At 40.4% G+C, this 25,172-nt stretch overlaps 1 protein-coding gene across 1 annotated transcript in view; it reads right to left on the reverse strand.

The window, feature by feature from the left end:
* Positions 1-25,172, reverse strand: part of LOC308368310 (NLR family CARD domain-containing protein 3-like) — a gene marked incomplete at both ends in the record, with an annotated part of 47,352 nt that overhangs the window by 21,432 nt on the left and 748 nt on the right. Inside the window, 2 exon segments of the mRNA XM_080842457.1 lie at positions 12,245-12,272; positions 12,279-12,421. Of these exon segments, the coding sequence (XP_080698583.1) occupies positions 12,245-12,272; positions 12,279-12,421 (171 nt within the window).

A 25,172-nucleotide genomic window follows, 5' to 3' on the forward strand; every position in this document is an offset into this window, starting at 1 on the left:
GCTAGCGTGTGTAACGTTTGAGCTGGTGTTTGTGCTTTTAGGCTTGGCGTTATCCTGGCAGTCATTGAGATGACATAAGTAGCCCCGTTCGTTTGGCTGTTTAAAATTTAAATGTTTGGCTCACTCTCGCCTTCATTAATGGTCTGCCTGTGCCTGTAGTTGTAACCATAGTGATCATATACAACTGTCTACCAGCTGAGCTGATGATTTTTCTGCCTAGGTTTAATGTAAAAGAACAGCATTGTAGAAGGGTGACCATAAGTCCCCGTTTTTGGTGGCCTGTCCCCGGCTTGAGCTGTCCCCGGCAATGTCCCTGGTTTTCACTGTGACCAACAACAGACACGGGACAAATATTTTTAAAAAGGGAGAAAAAAATATGAACAAACGTTTAGTTGCGTAGCCTACACACCACGCAAGCAAGCCAGCCAGCATCCAGGGCGGCAAGCTCGAGCTCAAATATGTTCTAGTTTTGTAGTATTTTGATTGGCTGGCTTTGATATTGAATATGCAGCGCGAGAGATCACGTCCATTCATTCATTCTATACAAGACAAGATTTCATTGCGACAGGCAGTTGACAAACGGTGTTTCTTGTAAGTAGCATTGTTGATCATCTATTTCATATATAATCATTATTATATAAAAAATATACATACGTACAATTTGCAACAATGTGTATCAACAATATATCTGTCGGTCAGGGTCAGCCACAGATGTACTTGCTAACTAAGTAACATTAGCAGAGGTACTAGCAAACTTACTAGTACTACGACATTTCAGTTTCACTAATCTGGGTTGCTACTTAGAGGTCGTTGTCAACTTACTGGTATCTTTATTTAGGGAATATAACTTTGGTGCATCAAACAGTAATTGAGGACTGACACTAACCAGTGCTGTCAGTTTAACGCGTTATTAACAGCGTTAACGCAAGCCCATTTTAACGCCGTTCATTTTTTTATCGCGCGATTAACGCGTTGTAAAAAATACAATAAAAAATAAACACTTTTTTTTTTTTTTTAGATTAACGTCCCAAACTGTGTAGTAGGCTATCATTACGTTTGAGTGAATTGTGAGCGCAATACAGCAAAATGGATGATAAAAAGCTTCTGAATAGAAAGTTTACCTTTAAAAGTTGTGAAAATTACCTTTAAAAGCTTCACTGTTGTCGGAAAATGTCAACAGGCAGCTGGCTGAAAGCACAGAAGTAGTAGGCTTACCTTGTATTGGTAACTTAACTGTTACGGTTCATTGTTTTTAAAATAAGAGGCCTGACTTCTATGTTCACAGCAAACTTGAAAAAAAGAAAATATTAAGCCATGGTTTAACTGCACTATTGGCTGAGTCCTTGTTTATCTGAAATGTTCACTTTATAATTTTATTTTGTACCGCCCTGGGCCCAGTTTCCCGAACGCGCACTTAGCCTAAAAAACACTTGAAATCGCTCGTAAGAGGATTCCTACGTTGCAGACGGGTTTCCCAACGCCACACTTAGCTTAAGTGTATCTTTCATTGAGAGGAATTCTACGTGTGGTCAGGACCAGTAGTAACTTCACACTTAGCGATTTAATCCACCAGGGGCGTCGTTCGACCGTCGTTCGGAAGAAACGGGAATTAAAAAAAAAAAACATGGCTACTTGAAGCGAGGAATATTTTACATGAATAAAGCTATCTACACAACTTTTTATATGTTTATAATGACTCGGTTTGATCGGAAATGTGCTACGCGACCAATGCAGTGTATTTAGGTCTTGACTGAAGCTTTCAAACAGTAGTTTGATGGCACATTTAGCGCTTATGCCACCACTCCATTGGCTTATATGGTAGCTTCTAGCTAGATGGTTGTATACATATTTGCAATGTTCTTCATTGAAACTTTTTTTAAATCGCTAGTTTCATAGCTCATACAGTCACGCATGACGTACGCTTCAAACCCCTCGACACCTTATCCAGGGGTGTCGTTCGGCCTATTGTAGAAGAAATCCAAACGATGTTTCTGTGTATAGCACATCATGAGAATGTCATTGTTTCACCTGCCTATTCCCATCAAAATAGAAATAAAGAATATTGAGTATTTGAAAATAAAGATTAGGCTATACAAAACTAGTGCAGTGCCCGTAGGAATTATGCATTCTGTAGTGTTAGCAGACGTAGGGCTGTTGGGTAGTGTAATGGCAAGACATATTTGCACTCCACATAGGTACAGGTTACACTGAAGTATTATTGTGATGCATGTTTCCTTTTCATTAAGAAATGTGTTAATGGTAGCCTTTTTGGAGAGTTACCAACAAATATAGTTTGAGATTATGTAGTGGATGCAGTTGAATATACTGTAGATGTCAACGTTGCTGTCTAAACTATAAACTAAATGTCATAAAGAAAGACATTATTTAAAATGAAGTTATGGTTGAAATAGGATCACTTCTTTATTGTAAGGGTAAGTGTAGGGCAAGAATGGTCATGCAGTTGGACTCAAATGTAGGTTAATTTTATTGAATGTATGTAGCCTACTGTACTGTATGACTTCGATGATGCTAGCTTTGACAGCCCACTCTCAGACAGATCGTAATAAATGTCCTTACAATGGGAACACAGTTTAAATAGGCTACTCTGCTGGAGATGGCGTTACTATCCCCGCCCCGAATTTAGTGCACATTGCACGTTCGATGCACGCATAGGCTAGCTAATTTCACAGCAATTAACGTAAACAGGTTAACCTGACGTAAACAGCTCCTAAGAGCTACTTAAGAACTCGTGCACGTTGCGCTCGTGCACCTGACTTTAAGTTGATGGTTGGGAAACCCTCGTAAGTAGAAAGAGTTCGGCCGTCAACGATGTCGCGAAAATCCACGTAGAACGTTAAGATACATCGTTATCGGGAAACGAGGCCCTGCATAGTAGCATTCACATCTCCCTAACTTGGCATTATTGGTGACAGCCATGTAACAACACTATGCCCCTAAGCCCCCAAGTGGGTTACTGTTGTGAAATTAAACCACTATTGAAACATTTTGATGCTGACTGCAATGGCCCAAGTAGCCAAACTTAGACAATAGCCCTCAATTAAACTTAACAATGAAAAAACTAGTCTGGAAAAAATAACCACGAGTAAATATGGATAACATGGTTAATAGTCTCTGCAATACTGAGGTGGCTAGGGGAGGCAAAAGCTGTCCTTGAGTAAAAGTATCATTACTTAGTAATAAGTAGTAAAAAGTAGTATGCTATTTGACTAGCATAGCCAAGCAAGAAAACACAGCAGTTGCCTTTTGCATGTTATTGTGCAAGCTCAGAAGACATAGCAGGTCACAAAAAAGCTCCGTAGCCATGGTAACCTGACCACAGACTCTTTTCAGAGTAAGCAGAAGGAAATCCTCTCTTTTGAGGCGACGACAGTTTGTCTGTTGCCTTTGAGCATATGGAGAAAATCACCCTGCAGGTCAACATATGCATGTTTTGCCTAAATTCTTATAGTATATAACCCCTCGCAACTAGCTATGAATATGTTTGTACTATTCTATGTCTGTAAAGTTTAGCTGAGTTTATTTGCAAGGCACAGTACCAATTAAAATAGAATAGTAAAACAGAAGTGGAACAGAGAGTGAAACAGAATACATTTCTGAAACGCTGCATTGTGCACGTACACTTCAAACCTCACAGTCATTTCTGGGAAATACACACTGTTGTTTTAGAAGAAATGGAACTGAGAGCAACAGAAGGATAGGCCCCATAGCCATGGTAACCTGACCACAGACTCTTTTCACAGACAATTCTCTCTGTTGAGGCGATGATAGTTTGTCTGTTTCCTTTCAGTATATGGAGTAAAATTACCCTACATGTCATCATATGCATGCTATGCATGTATTGCCTAAATTCTTATAGTATTCAACCCCTTGAAACTACATTCTCAAATTCGTTAAATATATATAAAATAAATATTATCAGGTAAAATTTGTATGATACCATTATTTCTTTCATCACAGCATAAATATCATCCATTTAGTCTTCATACACTCAGAGGGGGAGTGGAGCATGTTTTGGGGTAATTTGCAACAATAACACTTTTAAGAGCAGTGCTAAATGATGACGGTGCTAAATGATGCCCTTACTTCAACAGGTTTGCCAACTTTTTAGATATTCTTCTAAGTAATACCACTGCCTATTGTTTATGCTCGTCAAAAAGTACATAGTTTTTATTTGAAATAAATTGAAATGTTTGTTGTCTTACTTTAGTTTCCAGAGCTGAAGACTCAGAGGTTCAGGATGTGTGTCAAACCCTAACGGAACATTTCTGTGTGAGATGAAACACGCACACGTTTCTTTTCAACAGTCAAGGGGAGGAGCGATTTGTTGACTTCAACTTTTTCCATTAAACAAATAGTTATGTAACAAGTACGGCTATGGTGTGATGCAGCTTCTTACTTAAATAGAGTGGATATTAAGTAATCTTAAGCACACATGTTGGTTTTTGAATAGGTTCTTCAATTCTCTTGAATATGTGCTGTAAAGAAGCCACTGCTAGCCCAAGGGGGACGGTTATTTAGAGGCAGAAGGTTTAGTCTGTGATCTGTCCAGTGCGCAATTCTGCCTCAATCTAGGACTGCCTCTGCCCAGTGAACGTTTGACAACAGACTCCTTTTAACTGCTGGAAGTTAGTAACTGAAGAAAAAAAAATTCTACGGATTAACAATAAATGATGTATTGTAATGCCAAGAATAATGAAATACAAAACAGATCAAAAAGTATTAGAAACACTTCAGTCAAAGCTCTGATACTATTATCCTTATCTGCTTTGCTGCCCTCAGACTGATAAAACTGTATATGTACTAAGGAGCATACATATGTATATAATAGGGGCACCTAGCTATATATACGTTTGTAAAAAGTGAACAGGCCAACACAAAAGTGAAACAGAGTTGGAAACAAGATGCATTTGTGATACGCTGCATTGTGCACGTACACTTCAAACCTCAGAGTCATTTCTGGGAAATAGACGCTGTTGTTTAAAAAAAAATTGAACAGCGAGCAGCAGAAGGATAGGCCCTTTAGCCATGGTAACCAGACCACAGACCCTTTTCACAGGAAATCCTCTCTGTTGAGGCGACGACAGTTTGTCTGTTGCCTTTCAGTATATGGAGTAAAATTACCCTGCATGTCATCAAATGCATATAATGCCTACACTCTTATCGTATTCAATCCCTTGCAACTACATTCTCAAATTTGATAAAGGTAGGATTTGTATGACACCAATTTTTCTTGCTTCACAACATGAATATTATCAATTTAGTCATCATACAATAAGAGGGGGGAGTGGAGCATGGAACACATGTTTTGAGGTAAATTGCAACAATAACACTTTTAAGAGCAGTGCTAAACGACGCCAGTGCTAAATGATGCACTTACTTCAGAAGGTTTTCCAACTTTTTTAGATGTCTTGAAAGTAATACCACTGCCTCTTGTTTATGCTTATCAAAAAGTACATATTTACAAGTGTTTGAAATAAATTGAAATGTTTGTTGACTTACTTCAGTTCTCAGTGCTGTAAACCCCAAGGTACAGGATGCGTGTCATGCCGTCACAGAACATTACTGTGTGAGAGAAAACACACAACCATTTCTTATCTACAGTCAAGGGGAGGGGCGATTTGTTGACTCCAACATTTTCTTTTTGTTCTTTTTGAGAGGCCGCTGCTAGCCCAGACAGAGACAGTTATCTAGTGGCTTAAGGTGTAATGTGTGATTTGTCTTAAACGGTGCACTGATGACTTAAATGACCTAAGTTCTCTCATGACCATGACCATGACCTCTGAGTCCAATAAGTTGTATTATTAGGTCTGTGAAACGATGAAAAATTTGAATCAAATGAATCACATGTTACTGTGGATTAATCATGATTAATCACATATTTTTCACATAAAGATGTATGACAAAAGACGGATATATACGTTTTAAATGTTTTCTTTTTTTATTCATAAAAAACAAAAACAATGGTGCTGCAATTGCTGCAAAGCAGTAATCTTTGCTATTTCATATTGGACACTAAGGGCCTGATTTACTAACAGGATTGCGCCCATTTCTGGCGTAAAATAGCGGTCGGAAACATAAAACGGTATTTACTAAGGGGGCGCATTTGAGTAGAGTCGCATATTAACGCTTTGAGGGTGTGTACCTGCAAACAGGTGGGATGGTTCGGAAACGTGGGTGGTAACGTAGGTGTGAAGCGCTATTTAATGGGAGGAGTGCGCCTAATGATGTATTGCGAGGTATTTACTAAACTGCCTGGCGAGCGCACGTCGCTGATTTGCGGGTTAATTCTCCGCCTCATAAAAGCACGTCTTAACCAGGAAGCGCATTTCCACTGAGTCTGAAAACGTTGATATGGCAGCAGCAAGGCGAAAGACATAGACAGAGACAGCGAACAGAAATATTTTTAATTATAATTAATAATTAATAATTCTGAAATTAAACTTTCCGAACGTAATTGGAGAAATTGATCGCACCCACATACAAACAGTCCCACCTTCAATCCACGAACACGTTTACCGAAACAGAAAGCACTCAATGAATGTCCAGGTCATATGTGATGCCAAAATGACCATTACTTACGTGGTAGTGGTCTGTCCATGACAGTTTTATCTTCCGGAATAGTGCCATCTATCCATGATTGAGCAACGGTGATTTTGGAGAGGCCTGGCTACTTGGTAAATGTATTTGTTTCAGTGGGGATATATTGTAGTGAACCCATGTCCCTTGTAGAACGTATTAATCTCGCCATGTACACATCTATATTGTTATCATACACAGTTTATGCATTAATGCCACCGATAGCATATTATTTATAATCCTGTTCTTTTAAACATCTCGCTGTAGGTGATGGCGGGCAAAACAACAATAGAACCCATTGAATCAGATTCAGTGATTGAGCGAACGTGAACCAATATATCTACCTCGCTATATCTATTCGCTGAACCTTAGTTTTTTCTTCCTCGAATCTCCATGGTGGCAGTAACTTGCTGGCAAGTTCTCCAGTCTTTTAACGGTGCACTAAATAATGATTGCCCAGCGCGTATCTGGCTTGATAAATATCACGGAAAATGCGGGGAAACACCGTGCGTTAATGTGCGCCTGGCGAAGGCGCAGATTAAGAGGCGTTCGCAAATCAATGTTAGTAAATCAGGCTCTTTAAAGGGCGGATTAAGCACAGTTTGCCCAGCGCAGATCTGGCTTGATAAATACCACGGAAAATGCGCAAAAACACTGTGCGTTAATGTGCCAACGCAGATTAAGCAGCGGTCGCATATTAGTAAATCAGGCCCTAATACATCTAAAATGATGATCCTTATGTAATGATATGGCTTTGTAACAAATCACCGGTTATTGCTTTCGGGTTGTGCCTTATGCATACCTTGGGATACTCAGGAGCAGGTTGCCCATTCACAAAATGCTACAAAGATTCAAATAAAAAAAAGTTCTTAATGGCCTTTTGGGACGTTTTGTTCAAGATTGATACAGTATATTAAGCTCCTTGCAACTTGATGGCGTTTGCTATCGCTAGCTAGGATAGCTTAGTGTGCAACCTTACAGACGGTAATATTAACATTTTATTTTATCATTAACACATTTGATCCAGAAACTAGTTATGTACTTGTAGTCGTTATAATACAATTTGACATGAACCATAACTGTTTAGGGGTGTACTCTCAACTAAATAGTTAGCTAGATAGCATCGTTCAATAGCTAACCCTAAGTCACTAACCCTGTATACAGATAGGGATACAAACTAATATGAAACAATGCTATAATTACTGTTATTACTTTTAAAACCATTATTTAAAGCATTGGAACATACTGAGGGCTCAACACTGCAAGGAAAGTTGCTAAGGAGCGTGAGGGACAGAGAGAGTGAGAGCAACAGCAACTTTTTCATGTCTTCTCCAGGAATCACATTATATAATATATTTTTGCATTGGATTTTTTTCCCCTACAGCTTTTTCCCCCAGGCTGTAAGGCTTCTGAATCAGCAACACTGACCCACTGAACAGTCGCCACATCCACTTACTCCCTGCTCCCCCACTCATATAATTAACTTCTTAGATATATTAGCACAATTTTAAAAAACATTTAAACTTATTTTTAACATTCCTCACTTCACACTTTAAACTGCTGCTTGCCCTTCTACTCTTAATTGTTGAATGTTAATGTTATATGTTATGTGTTATATGTTTTATTGTTATAGTGGTATAGTGTTACAGAGCTATATGTTGTTCTTTAAATTGTTGTATGTTAATGTTTCATGTTATATGTTTTATTGTTATAGTGTTATAGAGTTTTATGTTATTTTTTTGGTATATGTTATCTGTATGACGTCTACTGCGTAGAAGATGATGCTGGCCAAGTCTTAAGAATTGCATGCTCTAATTGGTTCAGTTCTGAGTGACTGAGTTCCTTGATGTATCCCATAATCCTGTGTGACTGGAAGCGTAAGTGAGTAATGTTTGAATATTTGTGTAATGTTCAGATTTACAATGTACTCATGCTTCCCCTCTTCTGTAAGTGTTAGTGAGGCTCTTCTGTTAGAGTTGGTGTGCTGCCTGTTTACGCCCTCATGTAGTTTCCTGGTGTATATGCCAACTGTTATATGTCTGAGCAGGGGCTAGCGTGCCACCTACTGAAAAGATCAGGGGCTAAGGCAAGTGTGCCTGGAGCTTGTCTTTTCTTTTTTTTACAGGGAGATCGACATTGGTAAGTTGGGTCGGTAATGTTGTTTGTACCTAAAGACTACATGCTTGATAAAAATTGTTTTGATCCCTTTGTGGCCTATATGCAGCTGATGTGTTTTGTTCCCCAAATGTGCTTTGGCAATAGTGTTTCTAACTTCAATACTGGATGCTTCCGTCTGTTATTTTGCTACAACCACATATTTTGTATGGACCGAAATCTTTGGGGCAAGGCTTAAAATATTCGGACCCAGCAGCGCTACTGGGTCTGCGCATCCCTGAGCTTTCCCTGCGTTCTTCGTCTGTGTCCTCCATCTTAATAAATGGCCTGGTGGATGCGAAGAGCAGCCTTGACTCCACTCATCGCTGCAATATGAATGCCAATATCTTTTTAAACTCTCACTAACCGCGGCTGCCACGCCCCTGTCCCCTGATCGCAAATATATATATTTCCTTCGGAGGGGTAATTTCAGTCGAGGAGGGCAAATGGGCAGTTGCCCGAGCAACCTTAGCACTCTCCTATCCCTGGGGCCTAGTTCAAAGTGGCTACTAATATTAGAACCTTTAATGGCCTATTTATTTGACTTTTGATTTTGCGCTTGTTGTTTTTTTGATTTTATGGATTGACATTGTAGGTACATGGATACCAGCCTCATATGGGAGCACCAACATAATGAAGGTACCTTACCTTGTGAGCAGGCACCGGATAAATGTTGTTGCAGCTGTGTATAAATAGTAACATCATCTTCAGGAGGGCCGCCTAGACACATTGCTAACTTCACCCGATTGGACAGGCATCAACCTCAGATCCAGATCAAAGGCAGATCCATTAAGCTGAACACCTAGGGGGCGCCACACAAAGTGTAGTGTCCTCCACAGTGGCCAAAATAAAGATCACCCACAAATCAAACTCATAAAATATATGTCAGTGTCATAAACTATATTAAACTATTGGGTAGAGAGTGTCTAACTTGTTTAATGCACCGGTAGAGAGAGAGAGAGAAAGAGAGAGAGAGAGAGAGAGAGAGAGAGAGAAAGAGAGACCAATCAGAGTATACCAAATCATGAAACAATGTAAAGAAGCCTATTTGGAATATTGGAAAGAAGAAACAAAAAATCAAAGTAGATTACAATGTTATCTGGCCCTAAACCGAGAATATAAATTAGCAGAATATCTCTATACTGTCAGAGATAGAAAACAGAGACGGACCCTAACCAAGTACAGGCTAAGTGACCACAAGCTGGAAATCGAAAAAGGAAGACACAAAAAATCATGGCAACCAAAAGAACAGCGAATATGTGGTCACTGCACGACAGGTGAGTGATGGAGATTATTTACAAACACTTAATAACATAAGAATATATGAATCAAGTGCCTTATTTTAATAATGATCTAATATGCTTTTCTTTTCTCAGAGACATGGCTTTTCTGTGTCTCTGTGTATTATGTGTAACTTGATTCACTGGCGCCATTTATTCTTTCCTTAACCTTGTGAATGTGCAAGAAGCTCGGACGAGAACCTTGTTTTGACTATGATTTCTTACACTTACAGCGTCAGCATTAGACAAATCTAAGCATATAAACCTTGTGGTTCCTAAGTGAAATTGCTTCACTTCTCATCCTCGTTTTGTGAGTGAGCCCGATTGCAATTGTTCTTGTTGAATAAATATACTTATTGACAACTCCGGAGTCCTGAAGTAACTTAAGGTGATTTCTCACCTATCAGTGAGGTCGAGACAGAGATGCACTTTCTCCTAAAATGTACATCACTAGCCCAAAAGAGAGGCATTTATTTTGAAAAATTCAACAAAGAGATTCAAAATTTCAATGAATTAGATGACATTTCAAAATGGCAGATCATATTAGGAGAGGGTCACACAGCAAGCCTTGCTGCCCAATATATAATAGCATGCCACAACCTGAGGGAGAGTGAATGACACATTTGCAAGTACGCATGTACAAACTCACGTGCAGACACACACACACACACACACACACACACACACACACACACACACACACACACACATACACACACACACACACACACACACACACAATATTTGACTTTCTTATTTAATTTTATTTTTTAAACCAATTACTGTAATTGTATGTCTATGTATGGTTGTATATTGTATACAACTGCTTTGGCAATGTAAGTGACCTTGTCATGCAAATAAAGCACCTATTGAATTGAATTGAATTGAATTGAAAGAGAGAGAGAGCGTGAGAGCGAGAGAGAGAAAGTCAGTGGACACGTGACCTTCGTCCAGTTCAGGAGTTTCCCCCTTGGGCTCCACCTTCAGCCTCTCAGGTCAAGTTCAGGTGTCCTCGAGGTGGGGGTAAAAACACCTACAGCCATAGTGTCATTCATTTATTCTTACTAATAAAGAAAGATATCATAAAAATCAACCTAAAGGTTCACACTCAAGAGCTCAGACTCCAGAGTTGTGTATAAGTATCTTTTTATTCAATATCCATATCGGGCTTACTCATATCTTGGCAGACAAGAGAGAAACACAGCTGAAAACACCACACAAGATGTATAATGAAGTTTGGTGTTCTGTGAGGTGATGTCAACTTTGGTACCCCAGCACCCCCTCAGGCCAGACCCTGGGGAAGAGAGAGATGATAGAGGGCAAAGACAGAAATGGAGAGTGAGGGATACAGACGGGGAAGGAAAAAGATCAGAAAAAACTACTACTACTAGCCATTTTAGTTATATGAAGGAGGGAAGGGTAAACACACACACACAGAAATACCTCATTCCCACTTATAGTGAAAACTATTTATTAAGGGTTTATGTAGTGCTATGATGTCATGTAGAAATGGACACTAAATATTTAAGTTGAATCATTCATTAATTGATCCCCTGGCAATCTAGTACCACGAGCGATGATCTTCTGACACGCTTGCAGTGGGAGACGCAACCATTGATTTAACGTGTTCGAGAAGGGTAAGGGCAAGGGGAGGCCTCTCCCCCTTCATTCACTACATCGATATCAGTGTGAGTCCTTGCTCCATTGATGTCCCATCCTTTCTGAAGAATATTTGAAGTTTTCATTTACTTTCGGGAACATGCTGAACTTTGTATTTCTCTCAGGATTCTTTTATGTCTATGTGAAGCCATTTAACATAATTCACAAGTGGTTGTGATCACTTTGAACCCAAGGCTGCCAATTATTGGTGAGTTGATTTTGAGAAATTAAACATTGCTTCAGGCTTTGTAGCAAATGGTGTTTCCTGGTTGTAAAACGTAAACATATATAAAATCCCAACATATATAAAATTAGTTTGCAGACTGTGTAGAGCGGTGTAGGAAGAGCCTTCATGGATCCTGGGTACAACATGTGGTGTGTGTTGCGGCTGCCATCAGCCAGTTTTGCCCTATTATTTTATCCTGCCACCCTTGCTATCCTTGTATAACTAACATTCCCTATATTTATGCACAGTAATAGCCGTGTGTGTGTATGTGTATGTGTACTGCAGTTATTATGCCTCTGGAACCAAATGTCTGACAGTGGGCCATTACCCCCTTCTTGCTGTGGCTCAGGCCTTCTTCATCAGTTGAAGGTGACTGGACCACTGAAGGTGCAGCCGGACATGGGTTGGGTGGTCACCTTCCCTCCAGAGTGAGCAGTGGCGTTTACATTCACGTTGACCCCTCCACCCCCTCCGGTTAGACCTGGGGAACACTGCTGGCCTCCCACTTAGAGAAATAGAGAGAGAAGGAAAGAGATATGGAGAGGGGTAGATAGCAAAGAGAAAGATGGAGTGAATGACAGACAGACAGGGAGAGAGAAAGAGCATAAAGAAATTGAAAGTAAGAGTGAGAGATGGAGAGAGAGAAGGAGTCAAAAACAGACATAGAGAATTGTTTTTCACCTATAGCGTGACCTTTGCTCGCAAATGCCACTGGCTGTGAAAACATTGTTCCTCATCACCATATCCATTCACATATACACATATCAGGGCAACTGATCTCTGCCACTCACTATGTCTGTTTTCTTTCCTTCCCCACCTAGTCTAGATTGTCTCCACTGTGGGATGCTGCTGTAGTCACTCCACAGGATCTACTTGCAGAAACCCTCTGCCCACACCTACCCATCCCCACCACATTGTCTGCACGTATTCTACTCCACTCACACTCTGTGCTAGCCTATTAACCTGTACTTTACCTGTAGTTGCCACATGTAGGCCAGCATGCTTATCCTGATACGTGTATGAATTCATCTGCCATGTTTCTGATCCTCTCTCCTCCCTCTCTCCTCCCTTCCCTCCTGCCTGCTACATGTTAAATACAGTCGGGGGGGAAGATACAACACTGTTCCTTTACAGTGGACTGAATGTTACTGAGTGTGGGTGGAAATGTGTCCCATGTTCTTTTTACCTGATAGGTTCATGGGATTGGTATGTGAAAGATTTGACCCCAGGGCTGCAGAAATGTACAAAATCAATCTATAAACCACCTTTAACAATCAGGAAATGACAGTTAAATTCTTGTTTATTCTTATACATATATTTACATGCAAAGTGAAGAGAGAGGGAAAGAGAGACGGGGAAAGAAAAATAGCAGAAAAAAGAGAGTGAGGAGAGAGAGGCAAAGAGATGAAAAAAAGCGAGGAATGGGGAGAGATACATTTATATATTGGGGGAAAAGCCAGACCAAGGGAAGAGACAAAAAGAGGGAATGGTTGAGAGAGAAAGAGGACAAGAAAGAAGGAGGGGATAAAAGAGGTCAAATGAAAAATATATCAAATGAAAAATTCACAGAGAAAATAAGCAGAGAGAAAGAGATGTATAGGCCTATATGTGATTCTTCCTACATACAAAAACAGGTACCTCATCAGAGACTAAGCTATACACTTACATTTCCCCAGATCTTTCTCCAAGTCTATGGCCAACTGATTGTGGTTCATTTTCTTCAAGATGGTCAACATGACGTCCCCAGCTCCTGCGCTGTGCACCTGCACCACCAAGTCCACAGTTTCGTCTGTGTCGGCCTTCTCCAGCTTTCCCCATGGGATTTTGCCCTGGTCCCGAAGGGAGCGCTTAAACCTCTTTAAATCAGCCCCTGTGAGGCTGTCCAGAGTTTTCTGCAGCACTTCCGTCAGCTCTGCGGTCATTGTGGGGTCTGGATATTAGTCCTCAAAGAAACTGGATGCTTGTGGTCAGGCTGGGCCATGTTTCAAAAAGGCAGGATGTAGGGGCGTCCATGGATAGTTCATGTTCAAAACGAAAAAAAAATACAAACATAATTTAATTTTCACAATTCAATTATATTCTCCCTCTCTCTGTTTGTGTGTTTGTCTGTATGTGTGTTTGTGTGTGTGTGTGTGTTTATGTGCATATACATTTTAGATAAGAGGTGATTATGAAGGTAGAATTGTCTGAAATACAAAGAATTGCAGAGTATGATTTGCTCTTGTAAATGATAACCTGTAACCCAGAAACACTAATCACAATTGTTATTCACAACAGCAGGAACAGATTTTGGAGTTTTCAACTGTCAATTCTGATCTACAAAAGTGCAAAAAAACGTTTGCTCTTAGTGCTCCAAAGCATAATCTTATCACGTGATTTTTGGCAGCTTTCTTTCACATGTCTGTGAGTCAAAAAATAAAAACAATTTGCTACATACAACTTGCTTTAAAGAAACCGTGAGTTGTGGGTGTTCTAACACAAGCATCCAGTAGGTGGCAGTGTTTCATTGGCTATTACAAGGGTCATGCAATTCGGTATTTCGGAAAGAGAGAGAGAGAGAGAGAGAGAGAGAGAGAGAGAGAGAGAGAGAGAGAGAGAGAGAGAGAGAGAGAGAGAGAGAGAGAGAGAGAGAGAGAGAGAGAGAGAGAGAGGATAGACATGGCATGGCAGAATGTGTGTGTTTGTGTGTGTGTGTTTGTGTGTGTGTGTGTGTGTGTGTGTGTGTGTGTGTGTGTGTGCAAAGAGAGAGCGAGAGAGGATAGACATGGCATGGCAGAATGCGTGTGTTTGTGTGTGTGTGGGGAAAGAGAGAGAGATGATATATATGGCATTGGAGATTGTGTGTGTGTGTGTGTGTGTGTGTGTGTGTGTGTGTGTGTGTATGGAACAGAGAAAAAGAGGAAGATATTAGAGCAAGCCATTCTTATTCAATCACTGAAGTTAAATGTTGGAAAGCAGAAGAAGGACAAAAACAAGAAATAGAACGTCATTGTGTCAGTCTCAGGTTCCAGCTTCATGTCTAAACATTCCTCCACACACACATCCACTACAGATGATCCAGAACGCAGCGGCGCGTCTGGTGTTCAACCAACCAAAGAAGGCACACGTCACCCCGCTACTCATTGAGCTCCACTGGCTGCCGGTAGCTGCTCGCATTAAGTTCAAGTCACTTATGCTTGCCTAGAGAGTGCTTGCTGGTTCTGCTCCCACCTACCTAAATGCTATTGTAAGGGCAAATGTTACACTACACTGCGACACTCGTCTAGTGAGCGTCGTCTGGCTCTGCCACCTTTACAAGCACGGAAATCCAGACTATTCTCATTTGTAGTTCCACTGCCTAGTACTACCAGAGCAGGGGCGTCCCTCTCTACCTTCAAGAAGCTCTTGAAGACCCAACTCTTCAGAGAGCACCTCCCTTCCTAACTGGCACCTTGACTAATGCTTAACTTGCACTTCAACAGGTACAGTCCCGCACTTCTTTTGCTTTCTTTGTCGTTTTCTATTTCGTATGTAAAGTAGTATGTATTGTTACACCAGATTTGCATTGCTCTTAGCTTGACTGTTCTCTCCCTTGTACGTCGTTTTGGACAAAAGCGTCTGCTAAATGACTAAATGTAAATGTAAATGTCCTGACAATTCCTATCCAATCACTGGAGTTAAATGTTGGAAAGCTGAAGGAGGAAAAAAACAAGAAAAGAACGTAATTTTGTCAGTCTCAGGTTCCAGCTTCATGTCTAAATATTCCTGACAACGTGCCTCTACTGCTCTAGATGAGCCTTTTGGAACTTAGCTTGAATCATTATTACATTCGAATTACAAAGAAAAGCAGTAAGTTTACAACAAAAAAATATTAAAATAAGTTAAAAAGATAACATTTACAATAACTCCCATGTCTGTTTGTACATTATGTGTATGTTTGTCTGCGTGTGTGAGTGTGTGTGTGTTTATGATGTGTTCATGATGCCTAACTACTTTACACCCACAAACGTGGTTTCATTCAGTTGGTTTGGCTGGATTCCTTTTCTAAGAAAGGCCCAACCCAGAGCTGGGAGAACAGGTTCAGCCATGTCAGTCACATAATGTTCAAGTGTCCAAATTATCAAATGTCCTTATTTATTCTGAGGGAGGGACTGCAGATGCTGGTGTTTAAGATTAGAAAGATGGACTTTAACCACCCTGTTCAAACTGCTTATTGTCCACCACACTCTCACCAATACAAGAGCTAAACAGACCAAATTGATCTTGACAAAAGAGAAAGGACTATTTTCCTAGAAACTGACTATCTGACAACAATGCTCAATGCTCAGAATGACCGATATCAATCAACCAAAGTCAGCAAATGTAGTCACCAGTACCAGGCCTACCCTTAACAGCATTAACATCTGCGAGTTTAACCCAGATCACATAATGGAACCGACAGCTTGGGGAAACCAAATAACCTGCTAGTATTTGGCAGTGTGAATTAAGCTGCTGTTCCTACGAAGGGGCTACTTTGTAAATGTCTCAGGTCATGAAAAAATAAAACAGGTTTGAAAGAAGTAACATGAGTCTGTGAATGATCAAGTCATTCAAACAATAATATGAAAGGTAAAGAATGGTTTGATTCAATCAAACTCCAAACTCCAGTCTCATCAGATCCATCATTTTGATCTCTATGGGTAAAAAGGTTAAAACCAGCTGAACTGCTGACTGCAGTTGTAGACCCACCACCCTTTACTCTCACCACATCATAACACTAACTTACCTACTGATGGCTTCACGCTGTAATCAAAGCTAATTCCAACGTTGCTCAGAAAACCACCAGCACAAGACTGGCGGAGCTTGTTCAATCACTTGTATTTAATGTCAGCTGAAGAGGTAAAAAAAAAAGTACGTCATTGTGTCACAGTCTCAGGTTTTAACTTCATGTCTAAACATTCCTGATAAGAGACAGTACGCCTCTATTGCTCTAGATCAGCCTTTTGGAACATTTCTTGACTCATAATTGCATTGTAATTACTACAAAAAGCCTTAAATGTAAGTGTACCACAAAAACATACGTATATAAGTTTCTCCCTCTCTCTGTCTCTCTCTGTGTTTGTGTGTTGTTATGATGTGTTCATGATGTCTACACACTTTACATCAACACATTCTTTTGGTTTGGCCAGATTCCTTTCCAAAGAAAGGCCCAACCCAAAGCATTCTGGGAGAACAGGTTCAGTCATGTCAGTCAGAGTAACATATTAGACACACATAACTCTTATTTGAAATATTAGGATAATAACAGAGGAACAGGTCTATCTTAATCTAAAGGTTGTGTTCAAAAAGGAATCTGAAAATGAAAAGGACATGCAGAAATAAGCTGCGCGTCGGGCCTAACAACACCCTCGAACAAGTACTTTATTGACGATACAGTACTACCTTTCGAACCTTATTGCTTAATTAACTCTGAACCTTAAGTTCTGAGTCCTTCAGTGTATGTGTGTGTAAGTTGCTTTTTTTCCTGTAATACCTGTGGACCAGCTGTCAATGTCTTCCATTTGACTCTCATTGCATGCGATGAGGGTGACAACATCACAGTCATGTCACGCCCTGCTGTTCATATAGGACTGAATGAGGAACATTCCTACAGATTGTGTCTCTGATAAGATATGTGATTGATATCAGGGTATTGGCTTTCAGCAGAGGCTTATTTATACAGCAGAAAACATCATTAAACGTTATGTGGTCAAGTTTAACCATACAATTATTAAAAAAGAGAAAAGAAGTAAACCCAACTGGCTCCATCTATTCTCACCTATGCTCTGGGTCATAAGGGCTGACTGTGTGTGTGTGTGTGTGTGTGTGTGTGTGTGTGTGTGTGTGTGTGTGTGTGTGTGTGTGTGTGTGTGTGGTGTGTGTGTGTGTGTGTGTGTGTGTGTGTGTGTGTGTGTGTGTGTGTGTGTGTGTGTGTGTGTGTGTGTGTGTGTGTGTGTGTTCTCACCTATGCTCTGGGTCATTAGGACTGACTGTCTAAGCCATGACCCAGCCATCAGAAACCCCAGAGTAGAGTGTGTGAGTGAATGTGATCTGAACTCTGAACTTCTACAGCGTCTCTGACTCAATGACTCTCCTGCACAGAGTTCCTGCCGTGTTCCACATACAGAGCTATTCTAGATCTGGCCACTAGAGGGAGTTCGGTCTGTTTATTATTGTATCTGAAAAAGGGAGCAGGATCTGAAGAAGAACAGCCTCCAGGACTGATCATTCCATCCAAACACTCACTCATCACCCTGTCCTTTCCTGCTGCTTTCATATGAGACTGCTGATACCAACCAAACCACTCCACTCAACAGCCCAGGAGTAGCATACAGATACAACCTCTCTACACAGCACCTGATTCAACCCATTCAATTTCGGGTTTCTGGGGTTGAGATACAGCAGTACTTTCATTGGATGATCATTTGAGTTTATTGAGCGTGTGGGAGTCGGTGTGTCTGTGTGTGATGACTCTTTGTTGTTGTTGTAAAGTATTGTTGAGCAGTGTGGTGTCCCCCGATGTGTTATACAGTAGCACACAGTGTAGGTTGTTTCGGTATGATTACTTTCATGTGACATTAAGAGGTATGGCCATCGTGAGAAGTCCCAACCCAGTAGCACCAGGAATTTAACATGTTGTCTTGCGTATGACTGAAATGATTAGGTTAGTGCTAAGTGATATGTTACCATGGTTATTTATCGGAAGTTGCTTCGCTGAACCAAAAAGAGGGGCATTTTTTTTGTTGTTGCCTGGAATCTAGCTCGTTAAACCGCTTAGCGAACTACGCCGAAAAGGGGCCCATGAATGTAACATGTTATGACTGAAATTATTACCTTGGATGCCTTATAAAGTGTAGGACTGATGAATGACAATGAGAGGGAGAGTTGTTTGTATGACATCATATAAGAAATACGGAATCAGTTGAATTTCACTTAATTATTTATCCACTTACCAGAAATAACAGTACATTAGGAAACATTTAATTCCAGTCTAAAACTGTACTGAAAATGTTTATTCACCACTTTGCACCAAAAAAACATTTTAAAACATACTGGTCTCATTATAATGATAGTTATCAAGAAATACAGAAACACATTTAATTGGCTATCAATTGTTGGATAATAACTTTCTCATTAAGATTTACTGGTGGTATGGTACTTAATATTGTGGTTGTCATATAAAACCAGATATCAGAACGTGTATGCAATAACAGAGGGACTAAACACTTGGCAGAGTGAGGTTATGCAACACAGAGCTCATCAAAACCTTTCACACACAATGTCCTATGTCTGCTGTGGTGATACTGCATGTGTTACAGCAGAGGTCTAGAGGTACAGATATTGTAATAGCTGGGGTCCAGAGATGGGGGAATGGCTTCAGTCTGTTGTTGTCCCCAAAATCGAAGATTCTCAGGCCCAGCCGCTTGTTCCTTACATGTGAGTGATGTGTCAAATGATGTGATGTGTGAGATGCATGTGCTAACAGCATCTATACATGTCTGTCACAGCAGCATCATTGATGATCCAGGACACCATAACCAAAACCCAGGGTAGAGCGTGCCAGTGAATGCGGTCTGGACTCTGTGCACTAGGGTCATTATGTCAGAGATGCTGTAGAAGGCCAGAATTCCTGCCCTGTGATCCACATACACTCCAATTCTGGAGCTGCCCACTAGAGGAAGATCAGTCCGTTTATTATTGTGCCAGAAAATGGAGCTGCAGTTGTAGACGCTCAGACTCCAGGACAGATTGTTCCATCCAAACCCACTCACATCATACCCATACTTATTACCCCCTTTCCTGCTGATACTTCTATATGAGACTGTCATGCTAACCCCCACACTCCACTCAACCTCCCAGTAGCAGCGTCCAGACACACCCTCTCTACACAACACCTGAGGCTGCACATCAAATCTCTCTGGATGATAAGGATATGACTGGAGCACAGCTCCCCACTCCATCCTCCTGTTCCCCTTAGACAGATGGAGTTGTCTGTGTGCTGTGTTTGGATCCAGTGTGAAGTTAAAGGAGTCTGATGGAGGAGAAGACAGGACAATTTAGGTATTTATATGTGTGAGCGAGACATAAGGAGAGAAAGAGAGAGAGAGAGAGAGAGAGAGAGAGAGAGAGAGAGAAATACAGATTGTGTGAAGAGATTCCTTTGTAGATATGAGAGACACTGAGGGCCTCATTTACTAATATTTACAAGCGCAGCGTAATCAGTGCTTTTGCCAAAACGCAAATAGCGCATGGTGTGTTTTTTCGCAGCTTGCGTAGTATTTATCAAACAAGAACCTTGTCGCGTAATCAGCACCCTGCGCTCTAGTGTTATTAGCGTGCCGCTAAAAGACGTGTGAGAATGGGCCTGCGTGTTCCTGCCACCATGGATGATGAGTTAGAATTAGAATAAGAGCTTTTGGTTCACGAGGTTACAGCAAACTAAGACCGGCCCACACTAAATGTAGATACGCATACATATTTCTCTGTTTAGCCCTTCTGTCCACATTAAAACTGCATATTCCGACACATATTCTGACCCCCTGGTGGTCTGCGGCGGCATTGAAGGGGGTCCGCAACATTATTTTGTTTAAATTTGCTTTGATATTTCACCACATTTCCAGATTACTCTTGAATATCGTGAAAAATATCTAAAATAAGAAAAATATGTTCAAAATAATATAAAGGAGATTCACGCTGACAGAATGTAGCCTTGCACCTACTAGCCTATGGTAGCCTGTGCTTTGCTGATGTTAAAGGCACCCAGTGCAACTTTCGAGGCTTAAAAATAAACATTCAATTTCTAGTCTTTTTTAAACGTAGTAAGTTTCAATAACTCCATACCATTACATATCGACATTTAAGGAGCAAAGATGAGACGTCGTCGTGTGGTGAGAACTGATAGAAAACCGATAACAACAACAATCTCCGCCATTTTCTTTTTTTTTTGTAACCTACAATAAATACAGCAGGCTTCCAGTCAATGGAAAAATGGCCTCTCCCCACCGGCGATTGTTGTTGTTTACGATTTTCTATCAGTTCTCACCACACAACGACGTCTCATCTTTGCTCCTTGAATGATGATATGTAATGGTATGGAGTTATTGAAATTTACTACGTGTAATAAAGACTAGAAATTGAATGTTTATTTTTCATTCAATTCAATTCAATTCAATTCAATTCAATTCAATTCAATTCAATTCAATTCAATTCAATTCAATTCAATTCAATTCAATTCAAAGTACTTTATTTTTCCGTTAGGAACTTCAGAATGTTTATTTTTCATTGAATGTTTACATAAAGTTGCACTGGGTGCCTTTAATGCATTGCGTTCCTAACGTCACGCCATATGCATTTTATTTATTACGTCTCGTGTAGGGCTGTCAACGAATATTCGAAGTTCGAATATTCGTTCGAATGGTATCCAAAAACGCGAATTCGAACGTGGAAATTAATATTCGAATGTGCAAAAACACTCCCGCGGTACAAGCGCCTCTATCTGCTTTGTGAATGAGCCTCTGTCTGTTCGCGATGTCCCTCATGTAATGTTTAGTACTGATCTTATCAGGACTCTTATTGTGAAATGATGCGAGAACCGGAAACTAGTGTAACGTAGGCCTACCTGAGTGAGAGTGGAAGACGGTTGATTTAATAAAGACTCCTGAACTTGCAGTATATGTGTAATACTTTCTATGATAAAGTACAAGTCAATACATGGTGTCAGAAGTGGGATAATATTCAAATGTGAAAAAACACTCCCGCGGCACAAGCGCCTATCTGCTTTGTGAATGAGCCTCTCTGTTCGCGATGTCCCTCGTTTTAAAGTAAGGAAGCAGTGCTGCTTGCGATGATCGTTCTTATTGCCTAATGCTTTTTTTTTCATTGAGAATAACCCAGCAGTTTAGCCACGGTTGCACTACATTACATAATCATATAGCCTACGTTCATCATTTTTGGTCCTGGCGATTTCAATTGATTGTCTGTGCAAGACAACAGACATGGACATTTATTCTTTCTTATTCACAACTGTTCTGAGCTGGACTTACACAGGCTGTGCCATTCAATAAGCATCCGAAGTAGAGCAGGGGAGCTAGTAGTCTGGTTGGTGAAAGCTGCTGTAACGCAATGTTCTCGGCAAAGTCCGAGACAGCTTTTTTTCGCATTATTGACGGCAACTGCGTAAAATAGGCAACCAGATATTCGAATAGTTCGAATTCGTGATTTTTTTCCAAACGAACATTCGAATGTCATTTTTGAGCAATTTTGACAGCCCTAGTCTCGTGCGACAAGCACCTGCAGTTAAGCATAGCATACGAGTACTTTTGTTTTGTAAGTTTAGTCGAAAAATCGATACTTTTGGTGAATGACTGAAGTTATCTACTGTCCTTAGCTAATATTTCGTTCTAACGTCGAGTTAGCTGGTCAGAGGCACCAATGGATCGGTATTTAGTGAGGAGAGGGACAGGCTGTCATGACAAAGGGACAGAATGCCACGACAGAGGGACTTACAGTGATGACAGACAGAGCAGGAGAGGAGGTACCACTGTGTTTCGTTCCACTGCACGAAAACTAGGATTATCGGGCCCATACACGCTGTGATACAGCCGCGAATAATCAGCATCGTGTTTAGTATACTTCTCACCTCCTGCTGAAGAGGTGCGAAAGGCGCTGTTTGTAAAATGCACATGAATTTCTCTCTAAATGTTTGAAAAAGTGACATTTGAATATTGTCATGCTTTTTTCCCCCATATGATAATGCTAAATGTAACAAAACTGAGCAGGATTTTAGAACGTGCAACATTTTACAAACAGCGGCCCATACCCCTCACCCCATAGGTGAACCCCTCACTGTCTCCCCCCTTCCTGTCACCTAAAGGGTGTGGCCCTCCCCTCTTCTTTGTATTCTACCTGACTGAAATGTATAAATGCAAACATATTCTGGGTTCAGGTAGGCCTTTCTCTGAGCAGCAGCTGAAATACAAACTCCAGAAACATGACTCTGACTCCGGTCCCTTCTTTAACTTTAGTGTGCTTATTAATATTCTGTCAGACAGTGTACCTGCTAAAATGTCCTAGAATACTTGAATACTCTCTCCACACCTTATCCTCTATCATTTTTGTATGCATCATGTCTATCTCTAACCAGCCGGCTCCAAGCTGATTTGTGTGTGTGTGTGTGTGTGTGTGTGTGTGTGTGTGTGTGTGTATGCATGTGTGTACATTGATTCTTTTTTATATATATGAGTGACACTGAAAATGTCAATGTCCCAGTGGCTGTATATTCAAAAGCATAAATGTGTGTGTGTGTGTGTGTGTGTGTGTGTGTGTGTGTGTGTATGTGTGTGTGTGTGTGTGTGTGTGTGTGTGTGTCTGTGTGTGTGTGTGTGTGTGTGTGTGTGTGTGTCTGGTGTCTCTGTGTGTGTGTGTGTGTGTGTGTGTGTGTGTGTGTTTGTGTGTGTGTATGTGTGTGTGTGTGTTTGTGTGTGTGTATGTGTGTGTGTGTGAGTGTGTGTGTGTGTGTGTGTGTGTGTGTGTGTGTGTGTGTGTGTGTGTGTGTGTGTGTTTGTATGTAATTGTGTGCTGCTGTATGTGATGTTATACATGTTTACATGGATGTAGGTGAATTTGTATGTGGGTTTGCTACTTTGATCATGATTCTATGCATGTGAGTGTATCCCTGTGTGTGCATTTAGGTGTGTGTGTGTGTGTGTGTGTGTGTGTGTGTGTGTGTGTGTGTGTGTGTGTGTGTGTGTGTGTGTGTGTGTGTGTGTGTGTGTGTGTGTGTGTGTGTGTGTGTGTGTGTGTGATAGCATGCATCTTTATGTCCAACGTACACTGTAAGAACTCTTTTCTGGTCACTGGTTGAGGAATATAAGCTGGGACTTCAGACACTGAGACAGAAAACATCACATTACAGCCCATTAACCTTAGTGAGAAACGCATTCATATACATCACAGCAAGATATTTTTCATATGCTCATATATAAAGAATGCTGATTCATTTGTGTTAATATGTTTCTTACACAGGGGTCCACAGGTCTGTTGGAACCATACAATTATTTGTTGAGAATTCAAGAACTCATAAATAAATGAAAAACACTCAAGAGACTTTTTCTCAATTAGACCAAGACCAAGATTTCTACAATAATTTTCGCAATTGTCTCAATACCACGTACACATTGAGTTTCAGGTTGAAGCCCAACACCACTTGAGGGTAATGTGATTTTTTTTTATAAACAATGGCACAGAGGCAGTTCTCCATATTACACTGCATTGTAGATCCCCATTTTTTTTAAGCTGTTAATTTAAGGTAAAATTGTTAATCCTTACCCTAATTTACCTAAATTACAATTGCTATGTACTGTTACTTTAATATGATTTTTCAGATTTTTGCTTTCTATAAATCATCGGTGTAGCATTTTACTTGCACCTTTCCTGTGGTTACTTTTTTAGTTGTATTTTCATCACTGTTTTAAACATGTTGCATGCATAAACTTACTTTTTTCTTCTTTATGTATTCTTATACTTAAACTTACATGTCTGTATCAATCTCCAAGTCTCACTAATACATTTATCTAGGTTCACATTCTTTCAAGTGCTTAATGACCAATATGTATGAAACAAAACCAGTAAAGCAATATACAAGCCACCAAACCATATAGTGAACAAAGGGACCAATGCATTTGTACAAAACCAGTACTGACATATTTCCTGAATGGCAACCCATCCATAGTGATACCATTTTTTTTATTAGCAATAAAGTACATGTCACACCTCTCTTTATCTCTCTTCACTGATGCTCCACTTGTTGATAGCCGCCCCCTCAACAACATCCTCCTATCTAAACACCCTCACCCAGGTCTACAGTCCATCTTCACCAGTGCCTGCTGCCAGTGAGCAGAGAGTCTGGTGGTCTCTCCCTACACCAGTCAGCCAAAAGTCTCAAGCTGTCAATGGTGCCACTGTGATGGGGTGACTTTCTCAGCTCCACATGCTCTTTAGCATTAATCCCAAAGCAGCTGAAGACCCAACTCTTCTCTAACATCTTATGCACTAAAACGTTGAATGAAACCTCTCTTCTTCTTCCTATTCAGCAGTTATGAATCCCCAAGGCTCACCTACATAGAAACATCATAAATACACCAAGATTTGTGTAATCTTCGTGTGTGTTAGTATGTGTGTGTGTTGATTGTGTGTGTGTGTGTGTGTTGAAAAAAAATATGCCACTGAACATAAATGTGAAATGGCTGGTATTGGGTTCT

The sequence above is a fragment of the Sprattus sprattus genome, assembly GCF_963457725.1.
Source record: "Sprattus sprattus genome assembly, chromosome: 1".
Lineage (NCBI taxonomy): Eukaryota > Metazoa > Chordata > Actinopteri > Clupeiformes > Clupeidae > Sprattus > Sprattus sprattus.